At 35.5% G+C, this 20,321-nt stretch overlaps 1 protein-coding gene across 2 annotated transcripts in view; it reads left to right on the top strand.

The window, feature by feature from the left end:
• samd7 (sterile alpha motif domain containing 7) overlaps window positions 1-14,695 on the top strand; it is a 65,468-nt gene extending 50,773 nt beyond the window's left edge. The window contains exons 5-13 of one of the 2 annotated variants that reach the window (XM_028794742.2): window positions 4,659-4,730; window positions 6,037-6,174; window positions 6,612-6,735; window positions 8,352-8,476; window positions 9,913-9,991; window positions 10,251-10,930; window positions 11,719-11,840; window positions 13,163-13,273; window positions 14,116-14,695. In XM_028794742.2, coding sequence (XP_028650575.2) covers window positions 4,659-4,730; window positions 6,037-6,174; window positions 6,612-6,735; window positions 8,352-8,476; window positions 9,913-9,991; window positions 10,251-10,930; window positions 11,719-11,840; window positions 13,163-13,273; window positions 14,116-14,349 — 1,685 coding nt within the window. In that variant the 3' untranslated portion in view covers window positions 14,350-14,695. Of the gene's footprint in view, window positions 1-4,655; window positions 4,731-6,036; window positions 6,175-6,611; window positions 6,736-8,351; window positions 8,477-9,912; window positions 9,992-10,250; window positions 10,931-11,718; window positions 11,841-13,162; window positions 13,274-14,115 lie in introns of both variants that reach the window. The other variant, XM_028794741.2, reaches the window with a different exon arrangement.
• The last annotated feature ends 5,626 nt before the right edge of the window (window positions 14,696-20,321 follow it).

Here is a 20,321-nt window from a genome sequence, read left to right as displayed (position 1 = left end):
TGTGATTCAGACTACGAATGCCGTGAATGTAATTACCCTGATCTACATACTCTCTGTTAAAGGTTTGATTAAACATATTCCCATATTAGTCACGAGAACTGACACAGTACTTTGCTGAATGGAAAAGGGATGAGCTATTATTGAGTCTCTTTATAATAATCCATACATGTATCCTACTTCATTTTCTAAATTTATGTTGTGTATCAGGCAGACCATTTATGGACTCTTAAGAGAAACAGTTGATGGCTGATATTATTAACATAAAAAATACAACATACATTATTTTAGAGGATGTCTTGGCAGACCAATTTATCCCTGTGACCATGGTTTTGCCAGCCATGCTCGAAGTTTTGTTTGCTGGTAGTAGATGTACATTTTGTCACTGATTTCACAATATCAGTGCCCGGTGTTCGTGATTTCTCTGTTCTTCTCCTTGGAAGCATTCTGATGTGGTGAATGTTTTATGCATATTAGATATATCACTGAATCTATTCATTAAGACTCTAAATACACTGCCTATTGTCCCTTTCTTGATGTAGAATTGGTGTATAAATGACAGGTATGTCATCACTCTTTCAATATGCCTTTGAGTCAGTCTAAACATTTGTTCCTTATACAAAAAAGGGCCTTATAGAGGAGTATTTTCAAAGTGATGGCTTTTGTCACAATCTACAAGTGAGGCTTACCTAGTAACCCTGTTGCCTTTTAGTTTTTCATCTGCATTTAAGAGAAATAAACAAGTATTTAAGCTATACCCAGTTAGAATACGTTGGCATATACTGTACATTGTAGTTTGCACAAGGTGTCATTTTTCTATCGAGCAGAAGCATTTTTCTTTCCAAGAAAATGCAAATGACCGTGAAAAGTGATAGGGATTTGCCAATGACAAATGTTACAAAATCTGAAGAAAAAAAAAAAAAAGTCCAGAAAACCTAAAAACACACTAGATAGATTGATAGATACTTTATTCACTAGACTCTTTGTGGGAAATTTGAAAGTCGAATTAATAAAATGTTGAACAAAAATATGTACCTGTTAAATGTTCAAAGCGTCTTGTAACGTGAAAAATGTCATTACAATACAGTTCATTTTCCTTTTCCTCATTTTAATAGCTGTTTTATTTTTCCATTTTGAATGCTTATCCTGTAGTTATGTAATTGAGTGTGTCCTTTGACAAACTGGCTTCCTATCAAGAATTGTTTCTTTATTTGCAACCAGTGGTTACAGAATAGGCATAAATGTTATCATTATTTAAAAATATACAGTGCCCTCCGTAATGTTTGAGTCAAAGATACATTTTCTGCTCAGCTTAAAATTACAACTCAGACAATTCAGGCGTGATTAAAGTCACATTGCAGACTTCAAAATTAGGGTATTTACCTATATTTTGGTCACACCATGGAGAAATTACACTTTTTATCCATTGACCCCCATTTCTGGGCATCATAATGTTTGGGACAAGTGGTGTCACAGGTGTTTGTGATTACTCAGGTGTGTTTAATTGCTTCTTCAGTGCAGGCATAAGATACCCAGGCTTGGTTCTGGAGTATGTAGTTGCCATTGTTTAAAATGAGAACAAGAGCTGTGCCGATGAAATTTAAAGAAGCCATTATGAAGCTGAAAAACAAGAATAAAACTGTTAGCTACATTGGTAAAATCATGGAATTGCCTAAATCCACTGTCTCGAATACACTAGAGAGCTTAATAATCGAAAAAGGGACTGGTAGGCCAAGGAAGAACTCCTCTGCTGATGACCGAAGAATCCTCACTGCAGTAAAGAAAAAGCACCAAACACCTGTCTGACAGATCAGAAACAGTCCTCAGGAAGCTGATGTATATGTGTCAGAGACTACTATCCACAGAAGAAATCATGAACAGAACTGTAGAGGCCACACTGTAAGAGGCAAACCACTAGTTAGCCTATGGGAGGTATTTTCTGCAAAAATAAAGCAAAAATTATAGTTATAAAATGTAGTACTAGGGTGTTGTACCGTGTTAGCCATTATGAACGTAGAGAAAAGTCAAGCAAAATGACACCTTTTATTGGCTAACTAAAAAGATTACAATATGCAAGCTTTTGCGGCAACTCAGGCCCCTTCTTCAGGCAAAATGTAGTTTTAGTTAGCCAATAAAATGTGTCATTTTGCTTGACTTTTCTCTACAGTTATAAAATGAAAATGCAATCTCTCTTTTTTTTTATTTTCAAAGTCTGCAGACAAGAATGCTGCGAAAATTAAAATGAAATAAAACCATTTGCAATTTCATTTTCAAAGTCTACACACAAGAATGCTCCCACAGTTAGCCACCTGAACAGAATGGCCAGATTACAGTTTGCACAAAATATACTCAAAAGAGCCTGCAGAATTCTAGAAAAAGGTCTTGTGGGCAGACAAGACAAAGAGGAACCTGTATCATAGTGATGGTAGCAGTGAAGTGGACAGACAAAAGGAACTGCCCAGGATCCAAAGCATACAACCTTATCTGTTAAACTTGGTGGTGGGAGTGTTATAGCCTGGGCATGCATGGCTGCCATAGGTATTGGCACAGTTATCTTCATTGATAATGTAACTGCTAACAGCAGTTGCACAATAAATTCTATGCAACAAAGTACTAAATATGACTGCTTTAACTAACATTGCTATCTCCCAAACATTATGGTGCTGTGAAATGGGGGGGTTGGGGGGTGTAAAAATGTTGTCATGTCTACATGCTATGATCAAAAACCCCTAAGTGAAAGTCTGCAATATGCACTTTTTTATCACATCTGAACTATATGATTTGTAATTTTAAACTGTGGAGTAGAGGAGTCAATCAAAGGAAAATGTGTCTTTGTCCCACATTGTGGCGGGCCCTATAGCACAAAACATTGTGAAAGACAATACTGTTTTTACTTTTAAACAAAAAAAAACTTCAGAAGGGGAATCTTGTTTCACAAAGGTGAGAAAACTAGTCCCTGATTGCATTTTGACAACATTTCACTTTTTAAGCATACTGTCTCAAAACTCCAGAGTACAAGGTTCTTCCCATGTCAATGTAGGTCTTTACATACGTACTCCAGTTTTCTTCCCAGAATTATGCATTTTAAGTAAACTGACAACTTCATATTGGCTCTTCAGATGTGAATGTGCACTTCAGTGGACTGACCCATGTCCTGGGTGAAAGGGCAACCATCTGCCAAATGCTGTTAGACTAGGGACTGGCTTATTTTATGGATAAGTAGGTTAGAAAATGGATGGAAGTTCTTATTAAGATGAAAGTAAAGATAATATTGGAAGCAGTTAGCACAGTGTCAAGCACTGCCACCTCACATCTTCAGAGGCCAGGGCTTGAATCTCAGTCCTGGCATTGTTTGTATGTTCCTCCATTGTCTGTCTGGTTTTTACTCCACGTATTTCAGTTTTCCTCTCTGGTGTGTATTTTTGATTTATTTGATGCACTGTGCTAGGAGGGTGAGTGGTGTACTGTGGTTCATGTATGTGTTGCTTAAGTGTGCCATGTATAGGGTTGGTTCTTGCCTAGTAGGACAGGCTACAATAGATTAGAGAAAAAATGAATTATGTATTGAATAAAGGTTTAGTTAAAGGTGATGTGCAAGTGTTTTGGGCTGGTAAAGGCCAATATGATTTACACTATGTAACAAAGCAGTGAACTTTGTTGTCCTTAAAATATAATACTTTTAGCTATGGTAAATATGTATCCTCTCCCAGATGAAAGTGAGGAAAAAGGAAATGATATCCACACACATGCTGTGTGTACTATACTTTTTAAATAAATTAAAAAAAACAAATGCCACTGGCTTTCCAGTGCAGATTTAATGTGACGCAAAGCACCACTATACAGCAAAATAACATACAGTACCATTCTCCAACAAGCCAAATCTAATTCAGTTTATGGTGGGCCAAAGCCTAGTCTAGCAGTACTGGGTGCATGGCAGGAACAGTGTGCTGGTACATTGCTGTGCCCAGACACAAGTAAGACATATTCATATTTTAAGAATCATTTAGTTTGAAGGGCATAAACATCCTTACATATACATAATATAGTGTTAAATCAAATATATTTTTTATTTATTTAGTATTATGTTTGTGGCATAGCAAATATTTTTAAGCCCTTGGTTTTCACTTTTTCAAGCCCGAAAACAAAATCATTTAAGCAAGAGTGGTGACTGAAGCCATGCTAATGATAAACAAAAATACTGATTTAGAATGATAACGCCTTTAACCCTGGTTTAACACATCTTGCCGTAGGTGCAAGATTTGAACTATCTACACAGGATGTGTGCAGTGTCTCTGCAGCTAAATCCCAACTGCAGTCGACATCAAAGGTAGCTAGTAATTTTTACTTCTACACAGTTTTTACTGATTAAAAAAATAAAATAGGCCATCCCCTTTGTGACTGTAGCAAGTCAATATTCTCAAATGAGTGCATTGCAGTTTACCTTATTTTGAAACCATATAATCGATCCTAGGCATTTTGGTGGTGTTTCAAACTGTGTGTTGTTTGTAATGTGGGGGTTTCCCAGTCTGTATCTGTTCATCTTGTTACTTCAGGGTTTCTCTTCACCGTTGTTTTAGCATTTCAGATGTAATTGTTGAACTGTAGCATCAAGATGGAATGCTTTGATGTTTCACGGCTGGGTTTTGTTTGCTTTGAAGCAGGAAGAAAACGACAATTGCCCGAGACGGAAAGCTTGCTTTCAGACAACAGTGTGCAAAGTCATTCACCCTCAGGTAAGTGGCCAGCTTTAAACCTTTGGCAGCAATAGACAGGACATACTTGCTTTTAAATGTTAACCGGAGAAAGCTGAAAGAAAAACCATAATAAAAATTTCCTTCTTTTGACAAGTTATAATTTTAAATATGCTCTAATTGTAGCATTTTTGAATCAGATTATTGTGTGATTAATGTGCATTTTCATTTAAAATTTAGACATCATTGCTTCTTATGATTATTTTTAATATTCATTTAAACAATGTATATTAGGCCTCAATGGACTTTTTGGATAAAGGATTCATTTTTCATGCAAAAGCTCTATCCATATTCACATTTTTACTTTTTTCAATTTAAACTTGCTTAATTAAAGAAAGCATCATTTTAAAAAATGCTACATCACATAAGTTATACGTAAGGTATAAGTATACGGATCAGGGATTTTTTTTTTGCTTTTCATAGTCTATGATTCAATAGCTTTTAACCTTTAATACTATTTGAATGTTTGAAAAAGTGAAGTGTGGTGTTTCAGTTGGGGATAATTTGTACTGATATTGTTGCCCTAGTATTTGTCTTTATACTTTTAATTTGTGAGTCATTCTGAAAATAAATTTCAATAAATACATCTAAATACAAATTCTGTTTTACTCAGCATGGCTGTCTTATGTTCAGAATGTTAAACACGCATACCTTATCATCCATATCTGAGAAATTTGTCTGTGACCTGAAATCATTGAAACTGAAAACCACATAAACTGTAATATGTGCATTTTAATTGGAAAATTTTTGAAAGGTTAATATCAAGAACTCACTTTTGCAAGCATACAAAATAAAAAAAAAAACAATGTGCACAAGAAGTGGTGAATAGTATACTTTAAAAAGGTATTTGTGGGTATTTGAGGCAAACCTATTTAAACTTACTGATCATAGCCAAGTATGTCTTGAAAATAACAGTATCTTAGAGCCGATGCATTGCAGTCGTAAATGTCCTAGTCAATAAACCTATTGTATTGATTTATACAGATTACCATTTTGCCAACAAGACTTTGTAAGATGATGCCCGAGTAAAATGTATGCAACAGTCTAGAGTTTAATAATACATGTTATGTTTGGTTTGTTTATTTTGAAATAAATTTAGCCCTAAGTCTTTCAAGACTCTTTACATTCAGATTCATACCACAACAGGAGAATTACAGTACTATACAAATCATGCCTATAGAAAGTTGGAGAAGGCCTTTAGGCATATAATCAGACTTGATGTAGTTCTTCTGTTAAGTGTATGCTTAAGTGTATGCTTAAAGTATTTGTGTCTTATTTGTGGTTTTAGAAAAGCAGCACCGGACATCAGATCCACAAAGTGACATGACACCCCGGGAGCATTTAAGGAAGATGTCTGCACTGGGAGAGCAGGGAAATTTGGAAGAGAAGCATTGGTACCGACTTGTGAACAATATGGCTGCAGGAGGTTAGAGTGTTCAGTTTCTAGAAAATTTTACTTTAAGCAAACCAGTAAGAGTAATGAGTTATGTTCTCCTGTTTCTCTCTCTCTTTAGTTTTGCATATCACCGCATATTTGAATTGAGATAATAATATTATTAGGCCCCATTTGCTGGAAGTTTCTGAGATAATACTTCTTTACCACCAGTGAAATGAATGAACACCATGTTGTGTCAAAGTGAAGATGCTAAATGTTACAGTGTTGACAAAGGAATTGTCCTAAATGATTTTGAAAAGGAGTAGACTTTTAATATTTTGTAACAGTATATTCATGTGTCTAAAGTTTATTTAGAGTGAATTAATATTACAGGTAGCTATCCTGCTTTAAATTTTTGTATTTTATATCAGTCATTTATTGTTCATAATTTGCTTGATAACATCCCATTTTTTTGTGTTATTTTGTAGAGCTGCGACAAAGGCAGGAGGTATTAATGAGGAACCAAATGACCATGAATGCTCAGTTAATAAGCCCGGCACAGCAAAGGATGCAGGCCATAGCTCCCCCATTTGAGCCTCGTTTCTTGGAGAGGTGATTATTTCTTTACAGGTTTTTATAATTTACTGTACTCTATTTATATAATGCATTGTATATGCTGTATACTGAGAACAATTCAAATGATAAACACCCATTGTTTTATATTTGTCTTCTACCCACAGTAGAATGGATTGAAAAAGTTAAATGATGCCATAGCTGTCTTTGTGGACTTACATAATCCAGTTTTGCCTGTCTCGTAAAACAACACAATGACTTGCCTTTGTTGTTTTCTGTTTAAGTCTCTTTTCTATCCTAATCTGGCTATTACTAAACTTTCTTAAATTGTCTTCTCCCTGTGGAAAATCCTGTGGCTTAGGTATAGATCTACCCTAAATAGCTTCGTACTAGTTCTGCCCCTTGATATAGTATAAACATTTAGTACATAGAAATCTGCTTTTGTCTTTTGAAATTAGACAGGAAACTTACTAAATTATGGCTGCAAACACAAAAGAAGGTTGAGAACTTGTGCGCTTATGTTTTTGGTGTATACATGTAACATGTATGCTTAAATACTTGTTGTACTAGTATGCTTATATAACTACTAACTGAATGCAATAACAGATTTAAGTTGAAAATGCTTAAGTAATCTTTTGAGTAAACACTCTGTCTTCATTGGTAATTAGTTTTCCTTTCTTTTCTATATCAAGATCTTTACCTTTTACTCTTGAGGTTGCTCTAGACCAAGTAATATACAGTACAGTAACTTTCTGTTAATCCCTAAATAAATGACTTCTAAATGTATTGTTTCTTAATTTTTTCATGCAGTTAGCAATATTTCAATATTTTTTTTAGAAAACCCTGGAGTGTGTTTGTCAGAAAACTTCTACCTTTGAGTTTAAAAGGGAAAAAATACATTCTTGCCACTTAACATCACAGACAGTGCCTTTAGCAGTAAAGCATGCATGTCTTGGCATTGCTCAAACTGTGTTATAAATATAGGAACAGAAAATGGAGCATTGGATTGATTTAAGGAATGAATTAAACCTCTGGAAGAATTTTGTAATGATGAACACAGAGATGCTAAAGGAGGACTAAAGTCTTGGAAGATATTTCCATAAATGCTCACATGGCATGAGAAAATGTGCTGATGTATCCCACACAGTGTCTGAATAGTTGCTCTGTACTGCAAATTAAAATTCCTCTAGTGTGTCCAGTGCAGATTATGCTTCACTGTGGAAATGCTGACATAATTCTGGGTAATCCTAATAAACAGAAATACTAGATCATAACTTACTATTTTTTTCTTTATTTGGCTTTAAAATCACAGTTTATCCTGGAAAGTGTACAAGCACCTGTTTCATTAATGCTTTCTACCTTTTTGTAATCATATTATCATTCAATGTGATGAAAGGAGCTACTTATAAGTATTCACTTAAAGATGTGTGAATATGAATTGTATGCCTCTCTGAAATGATTCCATGCTTGTGTTATAGCAAAGACAGTGATGTGGGATTGGATTCAGTTTGATCAAACGGATACAATTTTTGTTGTTTTCATTTCATATTTTACTAAATACCTTTGTATCAGTTTAGATATATTAGTTTTCTCCTGCATCATATCTGTATAAATTTATGTTTTCCTTCCCCTGCTCCATTTCTCTCTCTGTGAAGGGATCTTGTAACTCCTGCTGAAATGGTTCCCTCAGAAGCAAGGCAGATGCACATTGGCTCGCATCTGGGGCCCCCTCTTCCACAACACTCAAGTATCATACCAAGTCGAGGCTTTCAGGGAGCAGGTAAAGGCTCATTTTCAGTACCTACAGTAATTGTGCACTACTGCAATTAAATGGACAACCACAGTAATAATTTAAAAAATAATGCTATACTATTACTTTTACCCTCCAACTTACCCCATCAAAATCAAAAAGCTTTGATTTTGACTTATGTCAAAACAAGCTTTGTTTGTGCAAGAGATGACAACCAATGAGAGTTCACCTGGAAGTAAAATGCATGCAATGTAGCTGCTGTAAATAGAAAGCATCCATACAGCACTGATGTTGTCAAGCCGCACATTATTGATTGTCACAAACAGGGACAAGTTGAGGATACTTCGGAAATAAGAAATTGTGATGAAAAGTCGTCACAGAGTTATGTAGTTTGTTATCCCCTGCAGTTCCTTTTCACATAATTTGACATCCTCAGGCGACAAGGTCAGCAACAGCAGTCAACTAGTTTGACATCCCCTTTTACCATGTAACGCCATGTGATATGATGCCAGATTAAGTCAGTTGGGTTGGTTGTGTGTCTGATCAGTGAGGTGGCTAAGATCAAAATGGCTAAAGTTTGATTACAGGTTGGGAAACAAGTTGCAACAAATGATAAAGGAAATCTGTGTTACATTATGAACAGGTTTGTGAACTCATTTGGAATTTCACTCATGGGGGTAAATGTTAACATTATACAAAGTTATTGTCAGTTAAACGTGCATTTTTATCACTGTTTAATATTGTTTTTTATCAATAAGCTGCTGCTTGAGTATGTGAATTTCCCCTTGGGATTAATAAAGTTCGGTCTGTCTGTCTGTCTGTCTGTCTGTCTGTCTGTCTGTCTGTCTGTCTGTCTGTCTGTCTATCTATCTATCTATCTATCTATCTATCTATCTATCTATCTATCACCCTGCATGAAAAGAGGACAGCATGACTGCAACCTGCTTTGAGATAGTGCTAGAACAAACTCCATCTTCTATAATGCTTCACTGAGTTAACCTCCAAAGACTAATTCTCACTGAGTTTTAAGTTAAGAAAAAATTATAAATATCTAATGTTTTCATCAATTATTAATAAAATGGCTTGTAGTTAAAAACAAATCTACCACAAACATATTATGAGTTTATTATATAGCATCAAAAGAGAATCAAATGATTTTTTAAAATTTAACTCTACTGAATATAATTTATTATAAAGTTTAGATCAGTAGTGCTAGGAACATATACTAATTTCCATTCTGATCTTTTTGTTTATTTTCAGATCAGAGTTGGAAATTTTGCATTAAGTATGCATAACTTAGTATTGCATGTTTCTTTTCTGTGCACTCTTAATGATTTCCTTAGCAAAGACAGAATTACATAGGTTGGGCATCTTGTTGTTGTAGGCTGAGTTTGAGAGTGGTGTGATTGGTGTGCGCTTTGAATACTAGTAGAATTCACCCAGTTTCTATTTTTTTTTGATTTAAGGTTTTGGATTTTTACCTTCTGAGCCTATGGATTCTGTTGCCCGTCGCCAAGAAATGATACACAAGCAAAACCTAGCCAGGTAGAAAACTTTGATTCTCATTATTAAAAGCTGTAAACAGAAATTGGAAAGTATTGTGTTAACATATCCATTTTCAGCTAACATTTATTATGCTGTTGTAATTTACATTATACGAGCTAGGCTATTCTCATAGCACATTGATAAGCTACACATGAAATTCAATGTTTGGACCTTGTTAGCATTCTTTTCAGTGGAATTGATGTTTCTGAAGGCATGGGTATAGACTTATTAAAAATCTATTTGTGTTTTCTTCTTTGAGGATGGAGATGAATGCCATTCTTCATCAAAAGGAAATGGAAAGTGCACATCAGAAAGGTTTACTTGGGATGGAAGCACCAATGCTGTATCCTTCCATTCCAACCAATGCCATAGCTTACCGGGGGAGGCACAGGCTTCAGGAAGGGCATCTCCCAAGTGACTTGTTTGTCCAGCGTACAAATTTAGAGGATCTCCAAGGGAATGCACTGCTTATGTCCTCACACCCATATCCAACTGTCAACACTCTGCACAGGGAGAAAGTCCGTAGGTCTGGAAGAAGGGCTTCTAATCAAAAAAATGCAGACTGTAATGTAGCTGGACAAAAGTACCAACTAGAAGAAAAGGTCATGGACCAGGCCTCTGGAACTCCAGGGGAAGAAAAAGAGCTTGAAACAAAAGGTGAATCTGAACATGGGTCCACCAATAAAGTGGACCAAGTGAAAATGGATGTTGACTTGTCATCCAGTGGAGGGAAGAGTTACAAAGAATGCGAACAGGGGCTAAGAAAAAGCTGTAACACTCATGAAAGTTGTTCTGATCCTACAAATTGCAGTTCTGTGGACAAAGACCTTCCTAATTCTTGCTCATCTTTCCATGATAAATATACATATCCTGGAGCAGTTCCCCACACAGGAATACCTTTTGGGTTTCCTGTGTCTAGCAATGGACTTCTCCCTCCAGGTGAGTTGTTGTTAATAGGGTCAGAAACTTTACCAATATGTGACTTTGTTGATCATTTTAATTTCTGTTTTGTCCACATTTTGTCATTTGTATTGATTATGTAAAGGAAAATGAAAGCTTTATTTTGGACTGTTAAATTAAAGCATGATGTATCTAAACCTTTTTGAACTTTGAATACACTAAAAATACAACTACTGTATTCCATGCCTACACTTGATAAATTTTAACTTTGTACCAACTGCGTGCCAGTTTACAGCAAGACCATAAAGAGCCAGTTCAGTGCACGTATAAACAAAGCAACAGAATTTTGTGCTATGGCAGGTCCCACGGATTTTTATGTACATTTATTTTGGTGACATTGGCAAGTGGTGCGCAGTAAACCAATACACAGGAAACCAAGTATATCTTCTAAATCCAAACATTTTGGATTGATTTAATTATTTAAAAGTGACATCTTTGGTTGTAGCAGACCTTGACGAGGATAAAGGCTGTAATCTGGCCATCTCTTTTTAATGTTTCCTTTTGGAACACCTGGAGCTGTCTTTATATAGCCTTCTTGCCCAAAACACCCACAGATGAAGTATTTTTTTTACCATCTGATTGTCTTTGTGTTCTTTCTATCTGCCTGACATTCCTGGGGATTAAACACCCCACTCTTGATACCAGTATGGTTAATGAGGTCTTTCCTGCTGATGTTCCTTGTGCGTTCATAAAAGGTTCACTGGTAGGGACTGGACAAACTTTGTAAATGGACATTTTTAACATGTTTCTGATTGTATTTGTTGCAGGAGCACACAGTGTATTTATTAATGGAGATGAAATGTCTTCCATTGAAGATATTCGCAAATGGACAGTAGACGATGTGTATAACTTCATCAATAACATACCTGGATGCTCAGAATATGCACAGGTAATGATTGTATGTATTATTAGACCTTATGGAAGAGGATAAGTGAGGTGATTTTGCTAAAATTGCTGAAAAGGACACTTAATGATATTTGTGTCCTTTTTTAAACAAAGAAATTGATGAGTAACATCCATTTGCCTTCATCCTATAGAAGATACAGTTTATATCCTCTACTTCAGGGGTATCCAACTCCAGTCCTGAAGGGCTGCAGGTTGTCTTTCCTGACACTTTCTTTATCAGTGGCCAGTTTCTGCTATTAATTCATTATTTCCCCTTCATTTTAATTGCCTTGTTTTTAAAGACACTGTCCTCTGGTTTGCTTCTTTTTTCCTTAAATAGCAGCCAAACAAAATGAAATATAATGTGAAGCAACAGATGAGCAGCTAAATTGGGGGCCTCGGACTCCAACCAATTTAACTCCAACCATTTTCTTTATTAGAAGCCGGTTTTTTGTTGTTAATTAAATCCATTAGTTAATTCAGTGGCTTGATGGTAATCTCATTCTGCCATTGGAGACATTTTTAAAGCTGTTGATTTTCTTTTTTCTAAGAGCAGTGTCAAAATGTTTTGTGGATTTGAGCAGATCAACGTTACTGAGATCTTCATCTTTCTTTATTTTCACTTATTGTATGAAGGACTTGGGTTAGCTGGTCATGTGTTGGCTCGTTTTGTATCTCATTATTGTTTTCCTGCTAATTAAAGAAAAAAAACAATTTTTAAGAGCATTAGTCTTAAATAGAAAGTCAATAAGAATTAAGGCAAAAGAGTTAATGTGCAGCAAAAAATGGTAACTGATTAAGAAAAGGTTAGAATGAAAACCTGCAGCCACTCCAGCCTTCCAGGATTGAAGTTGGACACCTGTCTACTTGATGTTTTCAATAAAAAGTTGATGTGTGAAAATTTTGAAGTGATACCATTAGAGGATGCATTTGTTATTAGTATGAGTGGATGGATTTGGATCCAAGCTTGAGTTCAGTTGACAAAGTAGGTTGAGAAAGTGAATACTGCAGAGATGTATACTGAAAATGGCCCTTTATGATATCTTGTAAAATTTACATGTCTGAAATATAAATGTATTGTGAAGACCACCATTCACTAAATTCTTGGCAACAGCTGACCTATTAATATTTTTGTATACTTCATGGACTGAATCATATTGTGAACTTTGCTTAATTAAAAGTCTGTTTTTTTTTTGTTTTTTTTTTTTTAGTTTTTGGCTCAATTTTAGCTCAGTTGTGTCCTAATTGATGCACTATAGATAAATGTAAACACGCTGTCTTTAAATCCAGTTCTTTTATGACTTGTTTAAATTTGACTGCATACAGACATTCAAGGACCATGTCATTGATGGAGAGACTCTTCCACTACTAACTGAAGAGCACCTCCTTGACACGCTAGGCTTGAAACTTGGACCAGCTTTGAAAATTCGATCTCAGGTTTGTTTCTAGTTATTTTCAAATACCAACCCTACTGTAAGAACAGTCTCGTGTTTAATGTATTAAAACAGATTAACTCCTTTCCTAATTTATATAAGAAAACACTGCACTAGGCCTGTATACCAAAAATGAAACTCATTCACAGCCCAGATTATAAAGTAAAAAGCATACAAGATTTTAAAATGAACATTTATGATAATTTAAATATTTGCACCTTATGTTTTAACACTGTCTTCTACTCAACTATCCATAATGGTTTATTCATGGCCTACTTAAGTTAACTCACATTGCAAAATCAATTGATTTTTAACTTAGGATAAGCTTCTTCCAGTCTGAGTAGGTAATTTCATACTGTATGTGTGGTTTAAACCGGAATGTGTAAATAGTGTGTTATATTACATGAGATGAAGATGGGTGTGAATGGGCATTTTATGACAATATGTCTTTTGTATGTTTTTTTTTTTCTTTTTCCTCCTTTCATGGCGGTTTGTATCTGTCAAGTACACTGCCTTCATCCCTTTAAACAGCTGAACAAAGTTTTCTAATTATGCAATATTAAATGTATGTTCTTGTCCTGCAAAATTGAATTGTTTTAAAGTTATGTATAAACTTCATAAAAAAAAAAAAAAAAACACTTTGCTCCTGTATGGCCTAAAAAATGTCTGCTGCAGCTCAGCATACTGACGAGCCTATGTAGGCTCAATAATTTCCACATAGGTACATTTCTTGTACTCTAGTTAGAATTTGTGGAAATGCCATGACTATAATGAATACATAACACTTTTGAAAGGATGCTTCTTCCCATCTATCACTTCAGTTGCATTTGACTTGTATTTTTGCAGGTGTCTCGCCGACTGGGCAGTATGTTTTACATGATGAATCTGCCTCTCTCTACTGCTATGTCATCCATGACAGAGAAGCCAGGAGACCAGTCCTCCGATGTCAACTCTCCTGTTAACTGTAACAGTGCCATTGACTTGCTAGGAAGCCCCTGCTCAAGAGAATTAGAAAGCAGTAAACCTCAGGAACAAGCAGCTCCTTCAGATACCAGTGTGGCTCTCAGCGAAACAACATAGCTCTTCCTAAGCTGGATTTGGAGAAATGTTGAGCTGGATTCAACTTTTTTTATTCATTTATTATGAAATATTAAATGGTTCAGGGAATCCTATTTAGTATAGCATCTGTGGCCTTGATTTATTAAAGACTTTTTTTTTTTTTGAAAATGGCCTAGTTGCAGTATTATTCTTATATACAACATGTTGGAAAGGAAAAAAAATTAAATTGCACATTCAGAATGCAGAATGTATTGACAACTGTTTTTAAAGTGTTTGCAAGTTAAAATAAATGGGCTAATTTTTTTTTTTAAATGAAACAGTGAATCATATCAAAAATTAAAGTAAAGATAATAATGTAATAGCTTGATATTTTGGAGTCAGATTTGCATCAAGCCTTTTTACTACTTTGCTTTTTTTATGTTTTTGTTGTTGTATTGGTGGTGGTCGGCATAGTGGCTACTGTCGTGGGGTCACATTCCACTTTAGTCACTGTGCAGTTTGCGTATTCTCTCCACTGCTGTGTTGGATTTTCTGGGTACTTCTGTTTTCTTCAACAAACCTGCAGTGGTCTGCAGGATTGAACTTGATGACCACTGAGTTAAACCTTTTATTACTAATTAGCACACAAATGAACATAACATTGAAGTAGTGGCTCTGCTCTAACATTCAGTATCATTTGCAGCTGCGTCAGTACAGCTCATCACTAATAGTCAGTATTTGAATACAATTTAAGGAGCATACTCCACAGAAATAAGGTGAATTGTAATAAAATTCAACTTTCATACTAGAGTGCTTTTCTGAATGCAGAAAAAGAAAAGAAAAAGCCAGCCAAACAATTTGTTTGATGAAACATTAGCATGACCCACGCATTGGTGAGACTGGTTGGAATGAAAGCCTGTAGATACAGTGGTACACCAGAACTGAACTTGGGAACCCTTGTTGTATATGATTTTAGGAGTTCATCATCATTGCAGGAGCTTTTCTCTTCCTGCAGTGCCTCAGGTTTTAAATAAGCTGACAAATATGCATTTCATTTTCCCTTTCCCATTTACTAAAGTCCCAAATGTGGTCAGTGTTAAGTGACAAGACATTGCATTTGACATTCAACTGTATGTCCTCTGGGGGTGGGGAGGGAATCTGGGAAGTTTCGGTATGATGTAATAATTCCAGGTCACTGTTAAAATAAACATCATAAACTATGCTGCCCACTACAGAATGCCAGAAAAATTAACAATCCCAAGGTTCTCACCCAAAAGCTTGATGATTAATTGCTGTTCCTCCTCAAATGTTGTAGAATATTAATTCTTTACATCAATTTCAATATCATATACTGGTTAAAACACTGTCTTGAGTTAATTGAAAGTAGTTAGGAAAATATTATCAAAATTAGAATGGAGCATAGTAAAACCAAATTTTTGTCATCAGTTTGATTATACAAAAACAAAAAGTCTGTCTACTGTGCCCCAAAAATATAAAACTTAAGTTATTTGTATTTTAGTATTCAGTATTATAGGACATTTTCATTTATATTAGAAAATAACCACATATAATATAAAGTAGTGCAACCTGTTATTAAGTTATATTATTCCTACTTTGAGTATAACATTGTCAATCGGAGAACTTATGAAGTAAGGTATTTGTGTTGGTAATTTAACAAAGAGTCGATTCTTCCTAACAAGTTACATGGTTACAAGCAATTTCTAGGTGCATCGTCCCATTTAATAAAGTAGAATAAGAAACAGTCTGGAATACTAAAGCAGTGTATGTGAAGGAGCTGAAGCCTAAATAAAGATGAGAATTTCAACTCTTCTCTCTGAAAAAGCATTGACTGTATCCCAGAGTAGTTTTAATAAGGCTCTGCTGAAGGAATTAGTCAAGCAAGTGCATTCAGATGGGCTTTTTTGTCTCCTATTGGGGTTGAACTGGATGCCTGAGCACTAATGGGCTTTTTTGTCTCCTATTGGGGTTGAACTGGATGCCTGAGCACTATGGTTGGTCTTCAAGTCCTCAATCATTACTGTAGCTGCAGATCTCTTAACCAATTCATACCACTCAGCCAGACCAGAGGTGACTACCTGGTTTTGATCAGAGTTTTGTGAGGCTTTGAACATCTGATTGTTGGATGGCTTGGAAGATGTTTTTGAAAACCAATTAAAGGATGTGGATGCTCCCAGTAAAGGTGATGACATAATAACCTAGGCTGAAGAGATTTTCCAGAGGTTGAAGACCACCTTGAAGGAACTCTAAACCTGATGGTCATAATTTCCTTCATACTGGTAAAGCTGGGTAAGGTGAAATCCATTCCTGTGATTGAGAATCCTTCACAGCAGTAGCACTGAAAGTGTCAGACAGGGACTTTTCAAAAATACTGAAGATATTAAATTGAGTTTGAGTTTCTAGACTTGAATGTCTGTTTAGTGGCGAGTGGAAGGTTGGGATGGCACCAGTTGACTTACATTGGAGTGATGCTCATTTAAAAAAAAATGAGGGGTGAATGCATACTTTTGGGGGATCAGATTAAAAGAGTATCGGAAAGCTTTTAGCCGGATGCTCGAGAGATGCTTTTGTCCTAGAGTTGATCCTTGGACTTGGAGGTAGAATATAGATTTCTTAACGAAACAGCTTTTTTCCTGGAATACAAATCTAAGCGATAACCTTCTCCGTGATAAATAGTTCTTTTACTGTTCGCACAATTTGCATTTTCTAATACTTTTTCAGTTTTTTCCAACAGACTTTCTTTCATAACTGACCTTGTGCTCTATCTGTTCATTAATTGTTTGCTCTCTGTGGCAGTTTCAATCTTCTATTTGTTGATTCATATAACATCTAACTTCATGTAACAAAAATGTTTATATTACTAGCTAGGTACTTAATATTTAGCATACAGTGAAATAAAGGTGTAAATTGTGTAAGCAGAGCAACAGTATAGCATACAGTATATCAGTAAAAATGTTTTGACATACAAATCACAGTCACATCAAGTGGTGTATTATTATTGTCATTCCTTAACAAAAGTGAATTTTGCCTGTTCTTTAAACTTGTTTAAGTGAAGTAAGGTTACCACATTCTTGGTTTAAACTTGAATGCTATCAAGATCCACATTGGATTATTCGAATGTGGTATCGTATTTCAACTACAGTCTGTGATCTTCATGTTAAAACACAGATGAGGTTTAGAGAGTTTCCAGTTTGTAGTACTGAGGATGGCATCCCTGCTGTTCAGGTATAATATTGTCTTTCTGACCGTAAGGATAACATCAATAATAAAAACAGCAGTAATGGGGTTTCTCCACGAGAGAGATTAGCAGAATTGTGATGTCCATGTCCACAGCTAAATGGCACCATCTGATTCCAGGGACATCAGTAGTCATAACCAAGATGCACCAGGGAAAGTGAGGTCACAAACAAGACTTGCTTTTCGGAATTGTTCAGGAGTTTTATTAAGACAGGGAATTCAATCAAAAATTTCAAAAAACCCTGAAGGTCAATAAAAAAAGTCTTCAAAAATGTGACATAAAAACAAGTGTGTCCAGTAATTAATTAAATTAAAAAAATATTATTAAAACCACAACACTCCTGCATGATGTACCCCACCCCAAAAAAAACCCTCCTTTTTAGTTCATCCCATGAAGCTGACTGCATCCAAGTCTGCCAGACAGACCCGACCAGCCACATCAGTTGGTAACCCATAGTGTCTGGAGCTGCCACCTTGGCCAGTCTCCACAGTTTCGTAGAGCACCTTGCCCTCTATCTTGATGCTGCCACACTGTGGATCTGCTACTATTCCCATGGCCTATCTCCATCTTTATCTGCTCTCTTACATGGCAGATGTGAACTTTGCCATACACTTGAATGTCCACACAGCCAATGGCCCTGCTCCCTTTCAAACTGCTTCACCATTCACTTGGGTATTTGTTTTGAGGTTATATTTTGTTAACTGCAATTATAATTTATTTGAAGCATTAAATTAAAAAGGCATGGTTCTGATATTCTCCATATTAAGAAGTTAAATATGTTTTAGTCAGATTTATATACCTTAAAGTTTTAATGTAAATAATTGTTTTTAAATGAAAGTGAGTGGACATTATCACATAACTGAGTGGGGGGATTGAAATATTCAACACAGAATTGTCAAAATGTGTGAAACAAAAATTAAAATAACACTATCCAGACCAAGACTTCAAAGTTCTGCCTCAGAAACAGGCCTCACATCAGGTTTCCTGGTCCAAAACTCAAAAGGCAGGTAAGCCTGCAAAGACCCAAAATGGGGTTCAGGTTTTAAAAGTTCAGAAACACTTGAAATACTCTAATACGCCTTTTAAGGGAGAGGATAACTGCAAGCCACTGGCTTAAAAGGACAAAAAGAAAGCAATGTTCCTTAATTATTACATAATTTATTAAATAGCCGGATTCTGTTGAGTTTAGTAATAAGGCATGTATCAAAAAAATGTACAGGCATACACTGAAAAAATTGTTTTGATTATTTCATGTGATTTTTATATATTTTTGGCACCAAATTAAAAAATGAAAAAATATTTTCCATCACACATTTCTTTACAATTTTTTTGTAATTGATTTTGCAGTTTTAATTTAATTAATTAAATATCAATATTTCATTTTATGGTGCGGCAGTGATAGCATTGCTGCTTTGTAGTAATCCGACCTGGCTTTGTGTCCTGGATCCTCTCTGCATGGAGTTTGCATGTTCTCCCTGTGTCTGTGTGGGCTTCCTGCAGGTGCTCTTGTTTCATCCTGCAATCCAAAGACATGCAGGTTAGGTGGATTGGTGATGGTAAATTAACTCTAGTGGGTCTGTGTGTGTGTGTGTTCACCCTGTGATGGGCTGGTGCCCTGTCCTGGGATTGATCCTGCCTTGCACCCTATATTTCCTGGATAAGGCTCCGGCCCTCCCCACATCCCTGTTCAGGAGTAAGCAGGCTTAGAAAATGGTATGGTACTCAAGATAATAATAATTTGTGTGAATTTAAATAATTATTTTTAATATTAAGATCTATGTTTTAAGCAAAACAGTTTCATTAGATAATAAGTTCAGAGTATAGTTGACAGTTCTGTGTATCTTACTGGGTTTTCAGTCAGAATGTACACAATTGCCATGTTTGCTTTGTGAATGGAACAGCAGAGCCAAGGATTGACAGTGGATTTAAAAGGAATGTCCAGCTAGAAAAAACCTGCAGCTTGGTGCCAAAAACATCATCAGACCTAGTCTTGTGGATCAAGATTAAGTGCTGCTACCAGCGCTTCATATTAAGCTTGGTTTAATGAAGCAGTTTGTTAAAGCCTTATCAAAAGATGGGGCCTGTTTTATGTGTTTGTGCTGAACGTTTACAGGTTTGTCCGAAACTGAATTGAAAAAAGGGTCATTTTTGCTAGATCTGACATAAGAAAACTGATTTGCTGTGTACACTCTGATGGTGTGATGAACGACCTGGAATGAAAGGCGTGGGTATCACTTGAAGAAGTAATTTTTAACTTTTTAGGGAGCAATAACAATTCAGATTACAAAGAAACTGTGAAAAATGTATTTGTTGAGTTTAAGGAATTGGTTAGCAACATCAGTCTCAAAGTTCAATTCATTTTTCCTGAAAATCTTGGAGTGGTGAATGAAGAACAGGGTAAAAGATTCTATCAGGATATCAAGGACATTGAAAAAATGATGCCAGATGCTAGTATGATGGCCGACTACTGCTGGATAATTCATAGGGGCCAGAAAAAGTGTATAAAAGACTGGCCACCAAACAAGGTTTGCTATCAAAAAATAAAGTTATATGTAAGTCAATGAATATGTATTGTTGTTTTCTTTACATATATATTTAAAATATTAGCTTGACAAAATATTTTAATGGTAAGTTGATTCAGAACAATAATGTATATATAAGAAAATTTATTACATTTTAATTAAATTTCTTCTCAGTTCACAATTAAAACCTTTTTATGAGTTTAAATTTACAGACCCGTGATATGTATTCATAATGT

This window comes from Erpetoichthys calabaricus, chromosome 2 (genome assembly GCF_900747795.2).
Source record: "Erpetoichthys calabaricus chromosome 2, fErpCal1.3, whole genome shotgun sequence".
In the NCBI taxonomy this organism is placed as follows: Eukaryota; Metazoa; Chordata; class Cladistia; order Polypteriformes; family Polypteridae; genus Erpetoichthys; species Erpetoichthys calabaricus.
This window is presented reverse-complemented; position numbering and strand designations above follow the sequence as displayed.